Consider the following 13,477-nt stretch of genomic DNA (forward strand, 5'->3'; position numbering starts at 1 on the left):
CGACCAGGCGGCCCCTGCTCCTGGTTGAGAAATGGGGCTGTTTCAGGCCTCATTTACCTCTGGGCCCGACGGCATCCCCATCATCTAAAGGGGACATTCATTCAGGCTTTCCTGGGAAATCTCCAGCAAAGGGGAACTTATAACTTCCTTTTGGGACTGACGTGTTCTCAAGAACTCTTAAAATCAGATTATCAACAGACTGTGGAGGTGTCAGTTCCTAAAGGATGTGAGGATCCGTCTCGTCCGAGGTTGGCAAACTTTTTCTGTAAAGGAGAAGAGAGTAAATCCTCCTGGCTCCGCAGGCCCTCTTTTGCTGTTGTAGTGTGTAGAGTTCATTAGGCTCTGCAATGACACCCGAACAGATAACGCCTTTGCAATGAATTGTGAGATGCCAGTCACCCAGTTTTCTGGGCCTTTCTGACTGGCTGGCCAAGGCTGCTGCCTCGGGTCTTAGCCCACACTGTGCCTTGAGTGTCAGCCACCCACTGAATGTGCACCCTAAGCCAGGTGGGTGCATTCAACTTGGAAAAACATGGCACTCTCCTCCTGACTTCTTACTGTCCAACGTGATGAGTGGAGTCTCTGATCCGGTTAATGTTGTTTGACACACTAAGCCATCATTTAGTGAGGATGCCTAGGCACTAAATTCTCGGGCTTCCTTCACTTTATTCTACCTCTGGAGTGCCCAGCTACAGGCAGGGCATGAGCATTCCTGACTGACACAGCACAGCGAACAGTCATCTTTCCAACATGGTACCAGAAAAGATGGACTTTGCTTAAAGGAGCCCATTATGCAAAATTTTTGTACCTTCAGAAGAAAGAATAATGATAGGGAAATGATCTTTTTGCACCTAATGACTCACTGCAGAAAAAAGATAAGCATTCTTCATAATAAAGATCTTAAAACAGATGCCAATCAAACGAATCAATCACTAACAGCTCCAGCCAGCTGTGTTTAATAAATAATTTTGAGATAGCACACCGATAAAGCCCCATAGAAAACAGAACTGAAAGCTTAGAATTTTAATAAAGGATGTTCACTTGGTGTGGAGACTGAGCCAAACTAAATGAGAAGGACCAGCCAACACACAAAGCACCCAGACTCCTCCACACGTGGGCTCGGAAAAAAGAAAAATCCTCTGGTTTACTCTTGTCTACAAGGCCACTTTAATGCTGAGCTCAAGGAAGGCAGGGCTTTATCTTTTATCTCTTTCTCCCCATGCCTGGTGGGTGCTGGGTTCTCAACAAATGAATGCATTTTTTAATTAATTTCTATTTCATGGCAACTTGTATGTTATTATTGATTTGCTCAAATAAATCTTCCTGAAATGCAAATTGGATGTCACTCCCTTGCTGAAAACCCGCCTAGGCTGCTTTAGAATAAAATCCAAGCTCCTTACCCTGCCCTGCAAGGCCTGGCAGGACCGGGTTCCCCGATTCCTACTACTATCCAGTTCAAAGTGCAGTTCGTATCCTCACTATGAGTCTGGATGCATTTCCTGGGTGAGAATACTGTGTACCTGATATGTGCTACTCCGGCTTCAGAGACTCAGAGACAGGACTTGCTACCTCCCACTCATCCTTTGCTGGCAGCCACCGCAGTCAGTCCTTGCAAAATTCAAATCTGATCATGTCAGTCTTCAGCCTAAAATCCTCTAACATCTGCCTGTCACCAAGGGGTATTATGTCTAAGCTTATCCTTTAGTACATGGGTCTCGTCTTCTCCCTCAGTGGTGTTCATTCTGTGTCTCCCACAGGAGCCCTTCCCTCTGGCTCCTCTGGAGGGACCTTCAGCCCTTTCTTCTGTCCCTCACCCCAGAACACTCTTCCTGACCTCTCCCTGTCCCTGTCACCTCACTAACTCCTCATTCTCGAGTACTTGCTTTTATGTCACATCCTCTGGAAGACTGTTCCTGGCCCCTGCCCTTGTCCTATGGTGATGTCCCTAGCTAGACTGTGCAGCTTTACAAGGATAGGAGCGGTATCCTGCCCATTCAGGCTTGCTGAATATTTGAGTGAATAAGACATAGTATATTTTCAGACCATCTAAGAGGCCAGGCCCGTGCTGGTGCTTGCAGATCATGGCATGCAGGGCCTGTCCTGTGCATTATAAGATATTGAGCAACATCTTTGACCTCGACCCACTAGATGCCAGTAGTACCACTCCTCCCAGTTGTGACAACCAAAAATGTCTCCAGACATTGCCAGATGTCACCTGGGAGACACAATCACCCTGTCAATTGCGGGTGACAATGTCCTGCTATTAAGGACACCTGAGAGGTAAGGACAGCATTCCTGCTCTCAGACTTTCCACCAGGCCTGCCCCCAAACGTCATCTCCCATTATAGCCTGCGAGGATCGTGCAGCATCTCACATCCTTCTCCGTGTTTAATCTGTTCCATTTTTATTCCTTGTACTTAGAACCACCTGACATGTTACATACTCACTAATTTCTGTTTACTGACAGAGTTCTGTGAAGCAGGAGCCTGGTGGTTTGTCCACAGCTCTGGCCCCAGCACCTTGAGAGGGTGGATGGCACTGATGGGGCATCCTGTCAACGCAGGCTGAATCAGTCTTCTGGTTGACCTGGATCCTGCCTGATGGGGCTGCTGGGAGTGCACTGGCTCTGGTACGGATGCATCCTATTGGCAGTCCTGGTTACCTTTCCACAAGTGCTACCCCACTTCCCTCCACTTCTCTTGGCTGGAAGAGAAGCTCCACAGGCAAAAGCGTGTGCTCCTCCATGCTTGCTGTTTACCCTGGGATCTGCCCACAGATTCTCTCCACTTCAGATCAGTAGCAGTCAAGTGATCTGCCCGAGTTAAACATGAAGCAGGGGGCCGGCCAGGATTGAGGTGGATAACCTGGAGGTTGGCCACTCCCCAGTGCTGGATGAGGATGTGATTCACACTTGTCTTAATCTGCCTTCATGAGAGCTCCCAGATTCTGACCTGCTCTAGGGGAACTCTGTCCCCATTATATTATTCCCCAAGTTTCTCTTGGGATGTCCAAAGCTGGTTTCAGTCAAGGTCGTCATCTTCTTCCCCTTCATTCTTCCCTTCGAGTGGGCCATTTGAGGGCACTTCACCATGGTCACCCACCCCCTAATTGCCAACCATCCCATGCCAAAGTGCTGCCCAGGTCTCAGGGGTGGGGGGTGGGGGTGAGGATGGCTCTCTTCTGGATTATGTCATCATCAATCACTTGGCTTTATAGACATAGAGCTTGAACCTGGAATTTTATTGTCTTTTGTAATTGGTTTGATTAGCTTCTGGTCCTCACCTCCAATTTTGCACAGTATCTCATTAAAAAAAAAAAAAACCAGATTCCCATCATTTTCTGCCCTCTAACCTGGGAGTGTCAGGCTTACTTTAAGGTGCCAGAAAAGGAGCACAGCTTGTTCTGATCTTCTCTTTTGTTCTTTCTTCCTTGTCTGTGCCCCTGAACAAACTCCTTCCCTCCCTGGTCATTTTTATCAAATAAAAAAAAAAAAATCTTCAGTCCTATTGATGGCTGTGGAGAGCCGGGGAGTGAGTGGTGGGAGTTAGCAGGGATGTTTCATCTGTGTCTACAGGATCTGGTCCCAGAGTAGTTAGCCACCATGCCTGCTATGGAAGGATAAAAATATATGGGCAATGGATGTTGACTACGGGGGGTCAGAGCTGTTGGACAACTATTTAACTCATTCTTATTTGCAAACTTAGCAGTTTAAATAGGTCTAAAGGCTCTTGCTGTTGTGATTCTTCATTTGTGAAGAACAAATGCCACCAAGCTGTGTGGCTGTGGGGCCACGCTAGATGGACTCAGCTGTCATTATACACATGAAAAGATGAGAGAAGCATCATTGTCATATAGCTACACTTCATAAATGTTTGTGTGCACAGCCTGCAGGTCCGGCCCGGGGAGGAGCAGGCCGAGGGGGGTAAGTTTTGCCCACCTGCCAAGATGCAAGATGTACCTCTTCTGAGAAGTTGTGCAAATGAGGTCTAAGAAACCATGTTCCCACAGCCCTGAGTGAGGAAGCATCTTTGCTTAGTGGACCAAAGAAGCAATCAGCCAGGAGCACCCCAATCCGGGGACACGGCAGCCTCAGTAATGTCGCTTAACCTCTTCAGGCCTCAGCTTCGCCAGCTGCACCCAGCAGATAAGGCCAGGTTGCAAAATGAGGTGCTTGGAAATGTGAAGAGCAGAACCCGAGGGCGCCAGATGGAGATGCTTGGGGATACCGGGGTGCCGAGAGGCCATGACCAAATCCTGAGCTGTGTTTTTTCTAAATTTAGTCACAAGACAACACGTTCATTTGTTTTTCAAACTCTGTTTATCCACATTTCTTTTTGTTTATTTGTTTGTTTTGTTTTAAGTGCTTTTGTCAAAAGAGATGCCCTAAAGTATTAGCTTCTGATGTTTGCTCAGAGTCAAACAGCTGACTGAGGGAAAGTAAGACCTCTGATTTTCTGCGATTTTGTGTCAGAAACTCCTCCGTGTACTGTATCACTTGAGATTCACAACAAACCTACCTGGTTGGGGTGATTATCCCCATTCCCAGTTTGAATAAACTGGGGTACAGATGGGTTATGTTAATCCAGTGGTTCTCAAACTTGGCTTCACAATGGAAACACCTGGAGTTTTATAAAGATACTGATGCTTGGGCCCACTCCAAGACATGCTGATTTAATTGGTTTGGAGAGTGGCTTGGGCATCAGGAGTTTTAAAATCTCCCCAGATGGTTTTAATGTGCAACAAAGTTTGAGAACCACAAATAACCTACTTGAGCCGTATAAATATAATAAGACAGAAAAGCCTGTTCTGCTGACCCCAGGGCCAACTTCCTCCTATCAGAAATTATCTTCTCCTGTACCAGCTCACATATTCTGAAGACACTTTCATCTCTGGCCTAAAAGCCCAGTTGCTGAGAAATAAGCAAACACTCAGTCACATGGCATTTAACAATCATCCAACGTCTAGACAGGACGGAGCTAAGAAGCCTGGGACAAATCTGCCTAGCTCCCAGGAGCCATTATCGAAAGGAAAACAAGGCAGTTTTGAAGAGTACGAGCTGGATTTGGAGGGCTTTCACGTGGCCGACCAGAGCACCTGCAGCAATAAGCAGCTTTAAGGCACAACCATCTTCCCCCAGGGGGACTGTACGGGAACTGGCTCCAAGGCCACCGCCATTGACGCAAATTAACACGTCAAGCCAGCCAGCTGCAGTGATGCTAACACTCAGGAGGGTACTTAGAGCTGGGTGACTCAGACAACAGCGAGCCCCAGAACCACCTGGAGGGCTTGTTAACACCCAGACCACCAGGCCAGAGTTCTGGAGGCCAGCCTGAGAATGTGCATTTTAACAGGTTCCCAGATAATGGTGCTGGTCTACAAAGACACACATGGTGGTGCTGACACCCAACTGTTGGCGAGCTGGATGCCTTGAAACTCCTCTCAGCTCTGAGAGCTTCCCCTGCAGAAGTGATACGTGAGGCGATGGCTCCTAGCTCCAGAACTTAGTCACTGGCTGTACTGAGCACAACTCTTGTACATCTGCCTTACCAACCCCAGCACAGCTGGGGCATGATACTGCCATCTTACCATCCAACGTAAAGACGAGAAAACAAGAGTTAAAAAATTGCCAAAGGTGACACTGTGGAATGACCGATATTCATCCTTTTCTTTATCTGTAAAAAAGGCAATTTCATACAGTCCCTACAATAGCAGAATCAAAATTCTAACCTCAGTAGGTCTGATTCCAGAACCTGGGATTTTAACCTAAGTTCTCATTTCCCCTCGATCAAGGCTCTTTCCAAGGCCATGTGCATTATTAATTGATTGGCCTGTTATAGTGAGAGAAGTTCGAATCAGAGGTGTGAAGCCACACACTCTTCTGAGCATGGGCTGGTGACCTGCCCTCGGATGGCCACGCCTATCACTGACTGCCTCTTCCCTGGAATAAAATGGTACCAATGACGTGGCTGATGGTGCAGATGTCAGCATCACCTGGAACACCTGGTTAGCTCGGCGACAGCACTTCTTATAATCCAGGTTCTTCCTTACAGAACTCCCAGTGTTAGACTTGGCAATGGAAGTGGGACATAAGGCACCAGTGCTGCTTTGAGGATGGAAGGTTCAGGAAGCATGCTGTCACAATCACTCCACATCCCTGGCCAGCCAAGGCGGAGTTGCTACCACCCAGTCCTGAGCATCACAGGAGCAGAGTGGCAGGAAGAAGTGGAGGAAGTGATGTCTCCTCTAGAATAATGGGTCTCGATGAGGGGCAATTTGCCCCTATGGGATGATTTACAATATCTGGAGACATTTTAGACTGTCAAGACTGGGATCGGGGGTGCTATTAGGATCTAGTTGTTAGAGACCAGCCATGTTTCTAAACACCCAGCACTGCACAGGCCAGCCCCCATAACAAAGAACTATCCAGCCCCAAATGTCAACAGTGCCAAGGTTGAGAAGCTTTGCTCTAGAACAGCGTCATCCGTGGCTCGGTATTTCCTATAGCACCACCATTGGTCGTGTCCCATGTGAGCCAGGTTATTAGGTCCTTTTGGCAATTACATAAACTACCTGTACCCTTTAATAAATCTCTTTCTTTATACATTAGTTGGAGGGATTTTGTTGACTACCACCAAGAATCCTGTGTAAGAAAGATGGCCATGGGAGATCAGATTAGAGGATGAAGAAAGATGTAACCTGTCCCTACAGTTGAGCGCTGGGGAGCATTTCAAGCACAAATATTATCAAGGGCGGTGCAGTCCTATTGAGTAGTGCATGCACGATCCATGTAAAGCATGGACATTTTAATAAACAGATTAATCACCTAAATAACTCTCTGATCCGGGTAAATCTGTATGTCTCGGTTCTCTTACGATCACTAATGTTACGATACATGTATTTCCACTTGACAGTAGCATTTTTCACTTTAATGTATTTTCTGCCAAATTGTCTTGGAGCTACATGTGGGTTAGAAATAAGGGCAGAACCACATGAGTGAAAGGAAACACGGGAGCAAACTCCTTTCTGGCAGGTGGATTCTAATTTTATGGCAGCAATCTTAACTACACAGCCAAAATGTATCCAAGAAATCGTCTTGAAGGAGAGCAAGTTATACCCCAGAAAATGTGAACAAATATTCAGGAGACAATGAAATCCTGCTCATGTGCTAAGGCCAAGAACACAGGTGGTTCCAGTTACTCATTCTATAATTGGGCATGATAACATTATTAAGCTCATCTTTGTGAAGATTAAATGAGATCATCATTTAGATGTTTAGCATGGAGCCTTGGTGCGTTGTAAATGTTCAATAAACATTAACACCAACATTAATAACAATAATATCTAGGGAACTACTTTGGCCCTCAGCTCACACATCAGTAAAGGCAAAGCAATAAACCAGTTTCATAGGTTTGTGTATCTAGTACTCTAGAGAGCTCTTGGGCACCTATTTGGTACCTGGTAAATGCTAGTTTTCTCTCTCCTTTTCTCCCACCCAGCTCTGACATCCCATCTTCAGTGCGTTTCCCAACTGTGGACAACAAATGAGGGTGAATATGTCCTGCCCGTGACACCTGCCCATGACTGGGTCCTTACTTCCTGCTTGCCCCCTACCTCCTATTGAACCCAGCCTAGATCATCTACTGGCCCCCCAGCCTGCCTATCAGACTCTGTCCCCCCACTCTACTCCTGTCCTGCCATATTGACGAGTTCGCAGCCAGCAGATTATATTCACAGTGTGAGGGAATCATTACCACCTGCTAATATTTTTATAGAATTTCATAAACTTGGTCATTCATGAATCATTTACAGTACTTTATTCCAATGAAGAGTTCACAAATCACTCAAATGCTGGCAAAATGCATAATAATGAGTAATATTTCAGGAGGCTTTGCATTAATATGTCAGCTTCCAATACTATAAGAGCTAAATTATTTTACCAGGTGCCACTTTGGGTCAGAAGCTTGGGAAGCCCTTTGGGGGCTGAGGTAGTGAGTGGGCAGGTGGCAGTGGGTCACGGACAAAGATGGTATTTAGGAAGGCATCGATCATCCAGCCAATCACACCCGCTTTCCAGTCCCTGTAAGCGGAGTTCCTGGCAAAGAAGGCTGGGAATGTGCTCATTAGGTGCCAGATTCTAACCAGGGGTAAAATTGGAAGAAGAGTTTCTTCGTGGTTGGAAGTGCACAGCTTTGGAGGTGGAGAGCAGTGGATCTGGACCCCACATTCTATACACACCAGCTGTGAGACCTTACAAAAGTTATTTCACAGTTATTTGCTTATCTGTAAAATGGTGTTAACATCGACTTCGTAAGTCTCCTGGGTGAAATGAGTTAAATAAGAGTGTGTATGAAGTGTTTAGTGCAGGATAAGCCCTGTGGCGTTCAAAAAGCTGTGGTTTTAATGATGATACAAATTCAGGGGCCCGAGGACCAATTATCCTTGGTTATTTCTTATTGTGCAAATCCCCGAGGCTTAGTCTACAATGCTTTCCTGTTGGGCTTGGGAGGTAGCAAGTAGCTTTGACAGGCACGTGAGGAGCCTTTACCTTTGAAATAACCACCACCTGGTTGGCTCAGTCCATTAAGCATCTGCCTTTGGCTTAGGTCATAAACCTGGGGTCCTGGGATCAAGCCCCCATGTCGGGCTCCCTGCTCAGCAAGGAGTCTGCTTCTCCCTCTCCCTCCGCCCCTCCCCCTGCTTGCACTTTCTCCTCTCCAATTAAACAAATAAAAATCTTTAAACAAAAATAAACAACACCAACCATGGAGCAACTATAATGGAAATTCATTCACCCATAGGCTCTCTGCTTCTCAGAACTTGCCAGAAGGGAAAATGAAAAAATGTGGGAATTGGAGGATCCAGCTCTTGGAAGAAGCTTGTTTGCTACCAACCGCAATGACCACCGTGAACACGATAGGTGAACACGATGGATCTAACTGTCTTACTAGGGTAGTAGATTCTTTCTAGATAGGTGCTTGAAAGGGACAGGAGATGCAATGTTCCTGTGCCCAGAGTATATTAAGCAGAGTAACCCAGTAAGTCCAGAAATAGGAGAACCAAACACTGAGTGAGTGCAAATGTTTCTCAGCCAGGGCAGGAAGGAAACAGTGGAGGAGTGAGAGGTATGGGGGTGTATGGTGTTAGAAACCAGACCCCTGGGGCTGGTGGAGAGCCGCTCAGGGCCAGGCTGCTATTGGGCTGTTGCACCTGGGTGCTCTTGGAAGTCCCTGCATTCCCATCAGGGCCAGCCTCTCTCTACTGGGACCCAAGGCCCTGTGCCCAGGGTAAACCAAGCCACAGGATGAACAAGGCACAGCATGTGGACACATCACCCATGCACTGTGAGGAGTTTAGAGTATTCATTGTGAAACAAAGCCTATGCGTTAAAATGAAAGCTACATGAAGGCTGGGAACCTTGTGCGTCTGCTTTCCCCCCAGATTCCCCTAACACCTTGGAGGGAGAGCCTCACTCTGCAGGTTCTCAGTCAAATCTATGTAGAAAAAAAACCAAATTGAATCATGAATCAATATGCCATGAAACTATAAAGTAAACTCAAGATCACCCATGGAAAATTCATGCTTGATCTGGGCAGGCTGGGGTATAACTTCCCTTTACTATCATCAATCTCTTGCTCATATGGTAAGATTATACAGTGTTTACTGCACTTCTGGAACATTCTAAAGGCCTGACACATAATAACTCATTTAATGCATTAACATCCTGCAAGATGAGGATTATTATTATCATTCTCATTTTATAGATGAGAAAGTTGAGGCAGACCCCCTGCCCAAGTCCCCACAGCTAGTCCATGACCTCATCTGTATGCAGCAAATGTGGCTGTGTGCAAAATTATGTTTTTAATTGTTGTGATACTATATGGCTTCACTTTAAGGAAAAATAAGAGAAGCTCCCAGCTACAGACCCGGTTCTATTTTACTCACAGATGAACAATTGTGAGCTAGTTGAAGCTAATAATTGTAGCTTTTTTTTTTTTTTTTTTTTTTTTTATAATTGTAGCTTTTATAGTCCTCAGAGGTGCTAGTACTATCCCCATTTCATGCATGAGACTGGTAAGATCAGAGAGGGTAGGTAGGTGGGTTGCCCAAGATCACACAGCTCACTAAGCAGCAGTGCTGAGCCTCAAGGGGCAATTGGCTACACCCAGAGCTCTTAAACATGATCACTGTGCTATGGAATTGCAAAATGTATCCTTAGTTTGTCATGTCTAAGAATTAATGGAGGAGATTCCCACGATAGATGTGGAAAGAGAAGAGGACATGCACCCATGGTCTGGTGTTGGCTTTTCATGTAGCAGCTGGACCCTGGCAGCCACCACAACACCTCTGGTTACTGTCCAGGTCCTCACTTTCTGAGGGTGTGGCAGCCAGTTCCTTTTTTTTTTTTTTTTTTTAAGATTTTATTTATTTATTTATTCATGAGAGACACACAGGGAGGCAGGGACAGGCAGAGGGAGAAGCAGGGTTCAATCTCAGGACCCGGGATCACGCCCTGAGCCGAAGGCAGATGCTCAACTGGTGAGCCACCCGGGCGCCCCAAAAGCCAGGTTCTACAACAACCAGATCTCCCCTAGGGGTACACTAAGGACACTCTGCTCAGCCTTCGGGGATTTCTGACAGATCGTCCCCCTGCAGATGCTCACAGCATCTACCCTTTGACAAAGCTTCTGAACATAGGGTCTGGGGGGCCCCCTCCTCCTCCCCAGACCCAGGACCCGCGAGCACATTGCTCAGCACAACTGCTGGCAGCTTCTATTTGGCCAGTACTTTAATTCCTCCAACACCCTCACACTGTTCTCCTCCCTGGAAACTCACAGCAACTCACTAGTTTGGTGTTACTCGCATATTATGGATGGGATCCTGAGGACCAGAGCCTACATAGTCTTCCCGAGGTCAATGGTTCAGGGGAGGCCAGACCCCAGGGTACCCATTTCCCATGCAGAGCACTTCCTTTTCAATGTAGTGTCCCTCCACCCTCTGTCTGCAGTAAAGGAAGAACACAGGTGAGATTGGGGGAGAGGCAGTAGTGTTGCTGAAGTGGGATTGGATTATTCTTATGTGGTGTTTTGACCAGGAAAATCAGAGTGCCAAATCTCGTCCTATAAATTAAGGACTACCTTCTGACCCTGATTTAGGGAAATGCACAGGCCAGGGCAATGATGATGGAAGACAAACATTGTTGGCTTACCCTGGTCCCCACCGGGCCTGCTCGCAGCTCAGTGCACTGCACCCCATGGAGGGTGTTTCCTGAAAATGGCTGGGAATTCCATCTCATTTCTCAAAAAATCAGTTCACTACCCCTAGAGGCTTGAGGTAACACAGGCTGTGAAAAGGAAACTTTTGGGGGAGGCTGTTGAGAAGGGATAGGATGGACCTCAAGCCCACAGGAGATTTAGTGCTCACCCCAACATCTGTTTGCCACTGCTTGGGTCTGTGCATCCTGAATGGGTATCTACTTCTGAGACTATCCTTTTACAAAGAGCCATTTTTTTTTCCCTCTATAAAAAAGTAACCTAAAGGTCACCTGGGTTGCTCAGTCGGTTAAGTATCCGACTCTTGATTTCGGCTCAGATCGTGATCTTGGGGTCCTGGGATGGAGCTCCACGTTGGGCTCCATGCTCAGCAGGGAGTCTGTTTGAGAGGCTCTCTCCCTCTCCCCCTCTCCCTGCTCACTCCGTCTCTCTCTAAAATAAATAATCTTAAAACAATGTAACTTAAGTACTTTGTAGAAAAGTCAGAAAAACAAAGAAAAAATCAATAACACCCAAACACAACCATTAACACTTTGATTTTTCTTCCATCATGTTTCTTCACAAATATGCACCCGTCGTGATATGTGCAAATGCTCAATCTGCATTGAGGATACCATATGTGTTTGTGTGTCTGTTTCCACTTGGTATCTTGAGTTTCTCCCATATAGCTAGAACTTCTTCAAAAATATTTTAAATGGTTGTACAGAACTTCCTCGCAGCATTGTGCCATAATTTAACCGCTACCCCACTGCTGAATATTTAGCAAAATTGTTTCCATTTTAAGGATCATGTCTCACTATCACATCATGCACAAAAATCTAAATTCCTATTTCCTTAAGATAGATTTCTAAGGACATGTGTACAATGATCACATCCAAGGGTTTACACCTTATAGAGCTATCCATCATTGAGCTGGTTTGGGGAAAGGTGAAGCTACCTTAACGGTTCTGACCTCCTCTGAGGTCCTCCCCAGGGTCCCCCATCTTGCTCTCCAGGGTCCAAAGTCTCACAGAAGCCTTTGGGCTCTGTTGATGAGAAAGGGGCCCCCACTGTTACCCTGTTGAGGCTCAATGCCACTTGGCTCCCACAGAGACACACTTAAAACCGCACAGGCCCTGGTTTGATGAAGCACAGAAATAACGAGCTCAGTGGGAAGAAATATCTTGGAAAGCCACATGTCTGCACTTGAGGGGCACTCACTTGATAAGTAGCGATCATTTCTCTGTCCAAGGTCTGTGTCACGGAGACGCTGCCTGTGTTCTCATTGATTCTGAAAATTCCTTTAGGCTCCTGATCCACTCCTTTTCCAGTGAGCCGGAACTTGGACCCTTCAGGTCTGTCACTATCGACTACCTGGTCAGAGAAACAGAACGATGTTTAAGACTCTGGCTGGAAAACACAGAGAAAGCACATTTTCGACATAGCTTGGTGACCAATCCACTAATCACAGGTGCCAACATAGAGCAGCCGGGTAAACTTGACTCAAGCAGCATCATCAAGAATAGCATCGTTGCTTAACACCTTTCATCCTGACATGCAAATCTTTGCAGCTTACAGCTGGGGAAAGCTTACCAGCACGGGGGGTGGGGGGGGGGGGTGGGGGGGGGATGTACATGTAGGGATACATCGAGGAGGGAAGCAACTCTAGGACATTCAAGGTTGGAGATTTTTATTATTTGTGACTCTCAAGAAAGATTGATAAGAAAGAGTTTGTCTTGTGTTTTTATTGTAAGCAAGACCAAGTAGACAACAGGAAAAAAAAATGAGTGAGCAATCCTGTAGTGCAGGCATTGACTGAAGCTCTAACTATTTACAAAACTCAGTCATCAACAGTGCCAAATGCACCACTGCTTCTAGGTAGTAGGCCCTATGCTGAGGAAGCATTTTACACACATTTACACACTTAAAAAAAAAAAAAAACCAAGCAAGCTGCTGGTAAGGGACATTATCATTCATACTTAGTGGATGAAGCCACTAAGACGCAGCGAGATTAAGCCATGGTCACAGCTATGAAAGAGACGAAGAAGGGATTCAGAACCCACCTTCTGTTTCTATAGGGACATTGCTATGCAACGGTGACACTTAGGAATTTAAGATAATTCCCTACAGGTTGTCAGCCTTGATTTGACATTTGAAGAGAATTCAGAGGATAAGATAGAGGAAGATAGTTCTAGGCAGAGGGAAAAGCACAGACACAGGCAGTAGAC

At 46.2% G+C, this 13,477-nt stretch overlaps 1 protein-coding gene across 1 annotated transcript in view; it reads right to left on the reverse strand.

The window, feature by feature from the left end:
- The window catches only part of CDH13 (cadherin 13), a 1,000,623-nt gene that overhangs the window by 468,825 nt on the left and 518,321 nt on the right, over positions 1–13,477 (reverse strand). The window contains exon 5 of the mRNA XM_026004901.2: positions 12,471–12,623. Within this exon, the coding sequence (XP_025860686.1) occupies positions 12,471–12,623 (153 nt within the window). The remainder of the gene's footprint in view (positions 1–12,470; positions 12,624–13,477) is intronic.

The sequence above is a fragment of the Vulpes vulpes genome, chromosome 12 (assembly GCF_048418805.1).
Source record: "Vulpes vulpes isolate BD-2025 chromosome 12, VulVul3, whole genome shotgun sequence".
Classification (NCBI taxonomy): Eukaryota; Metazoa; Chordata; class Mammalia; order Carnivora; family Canidae; genus Vulpes; species Vulpes vulpes.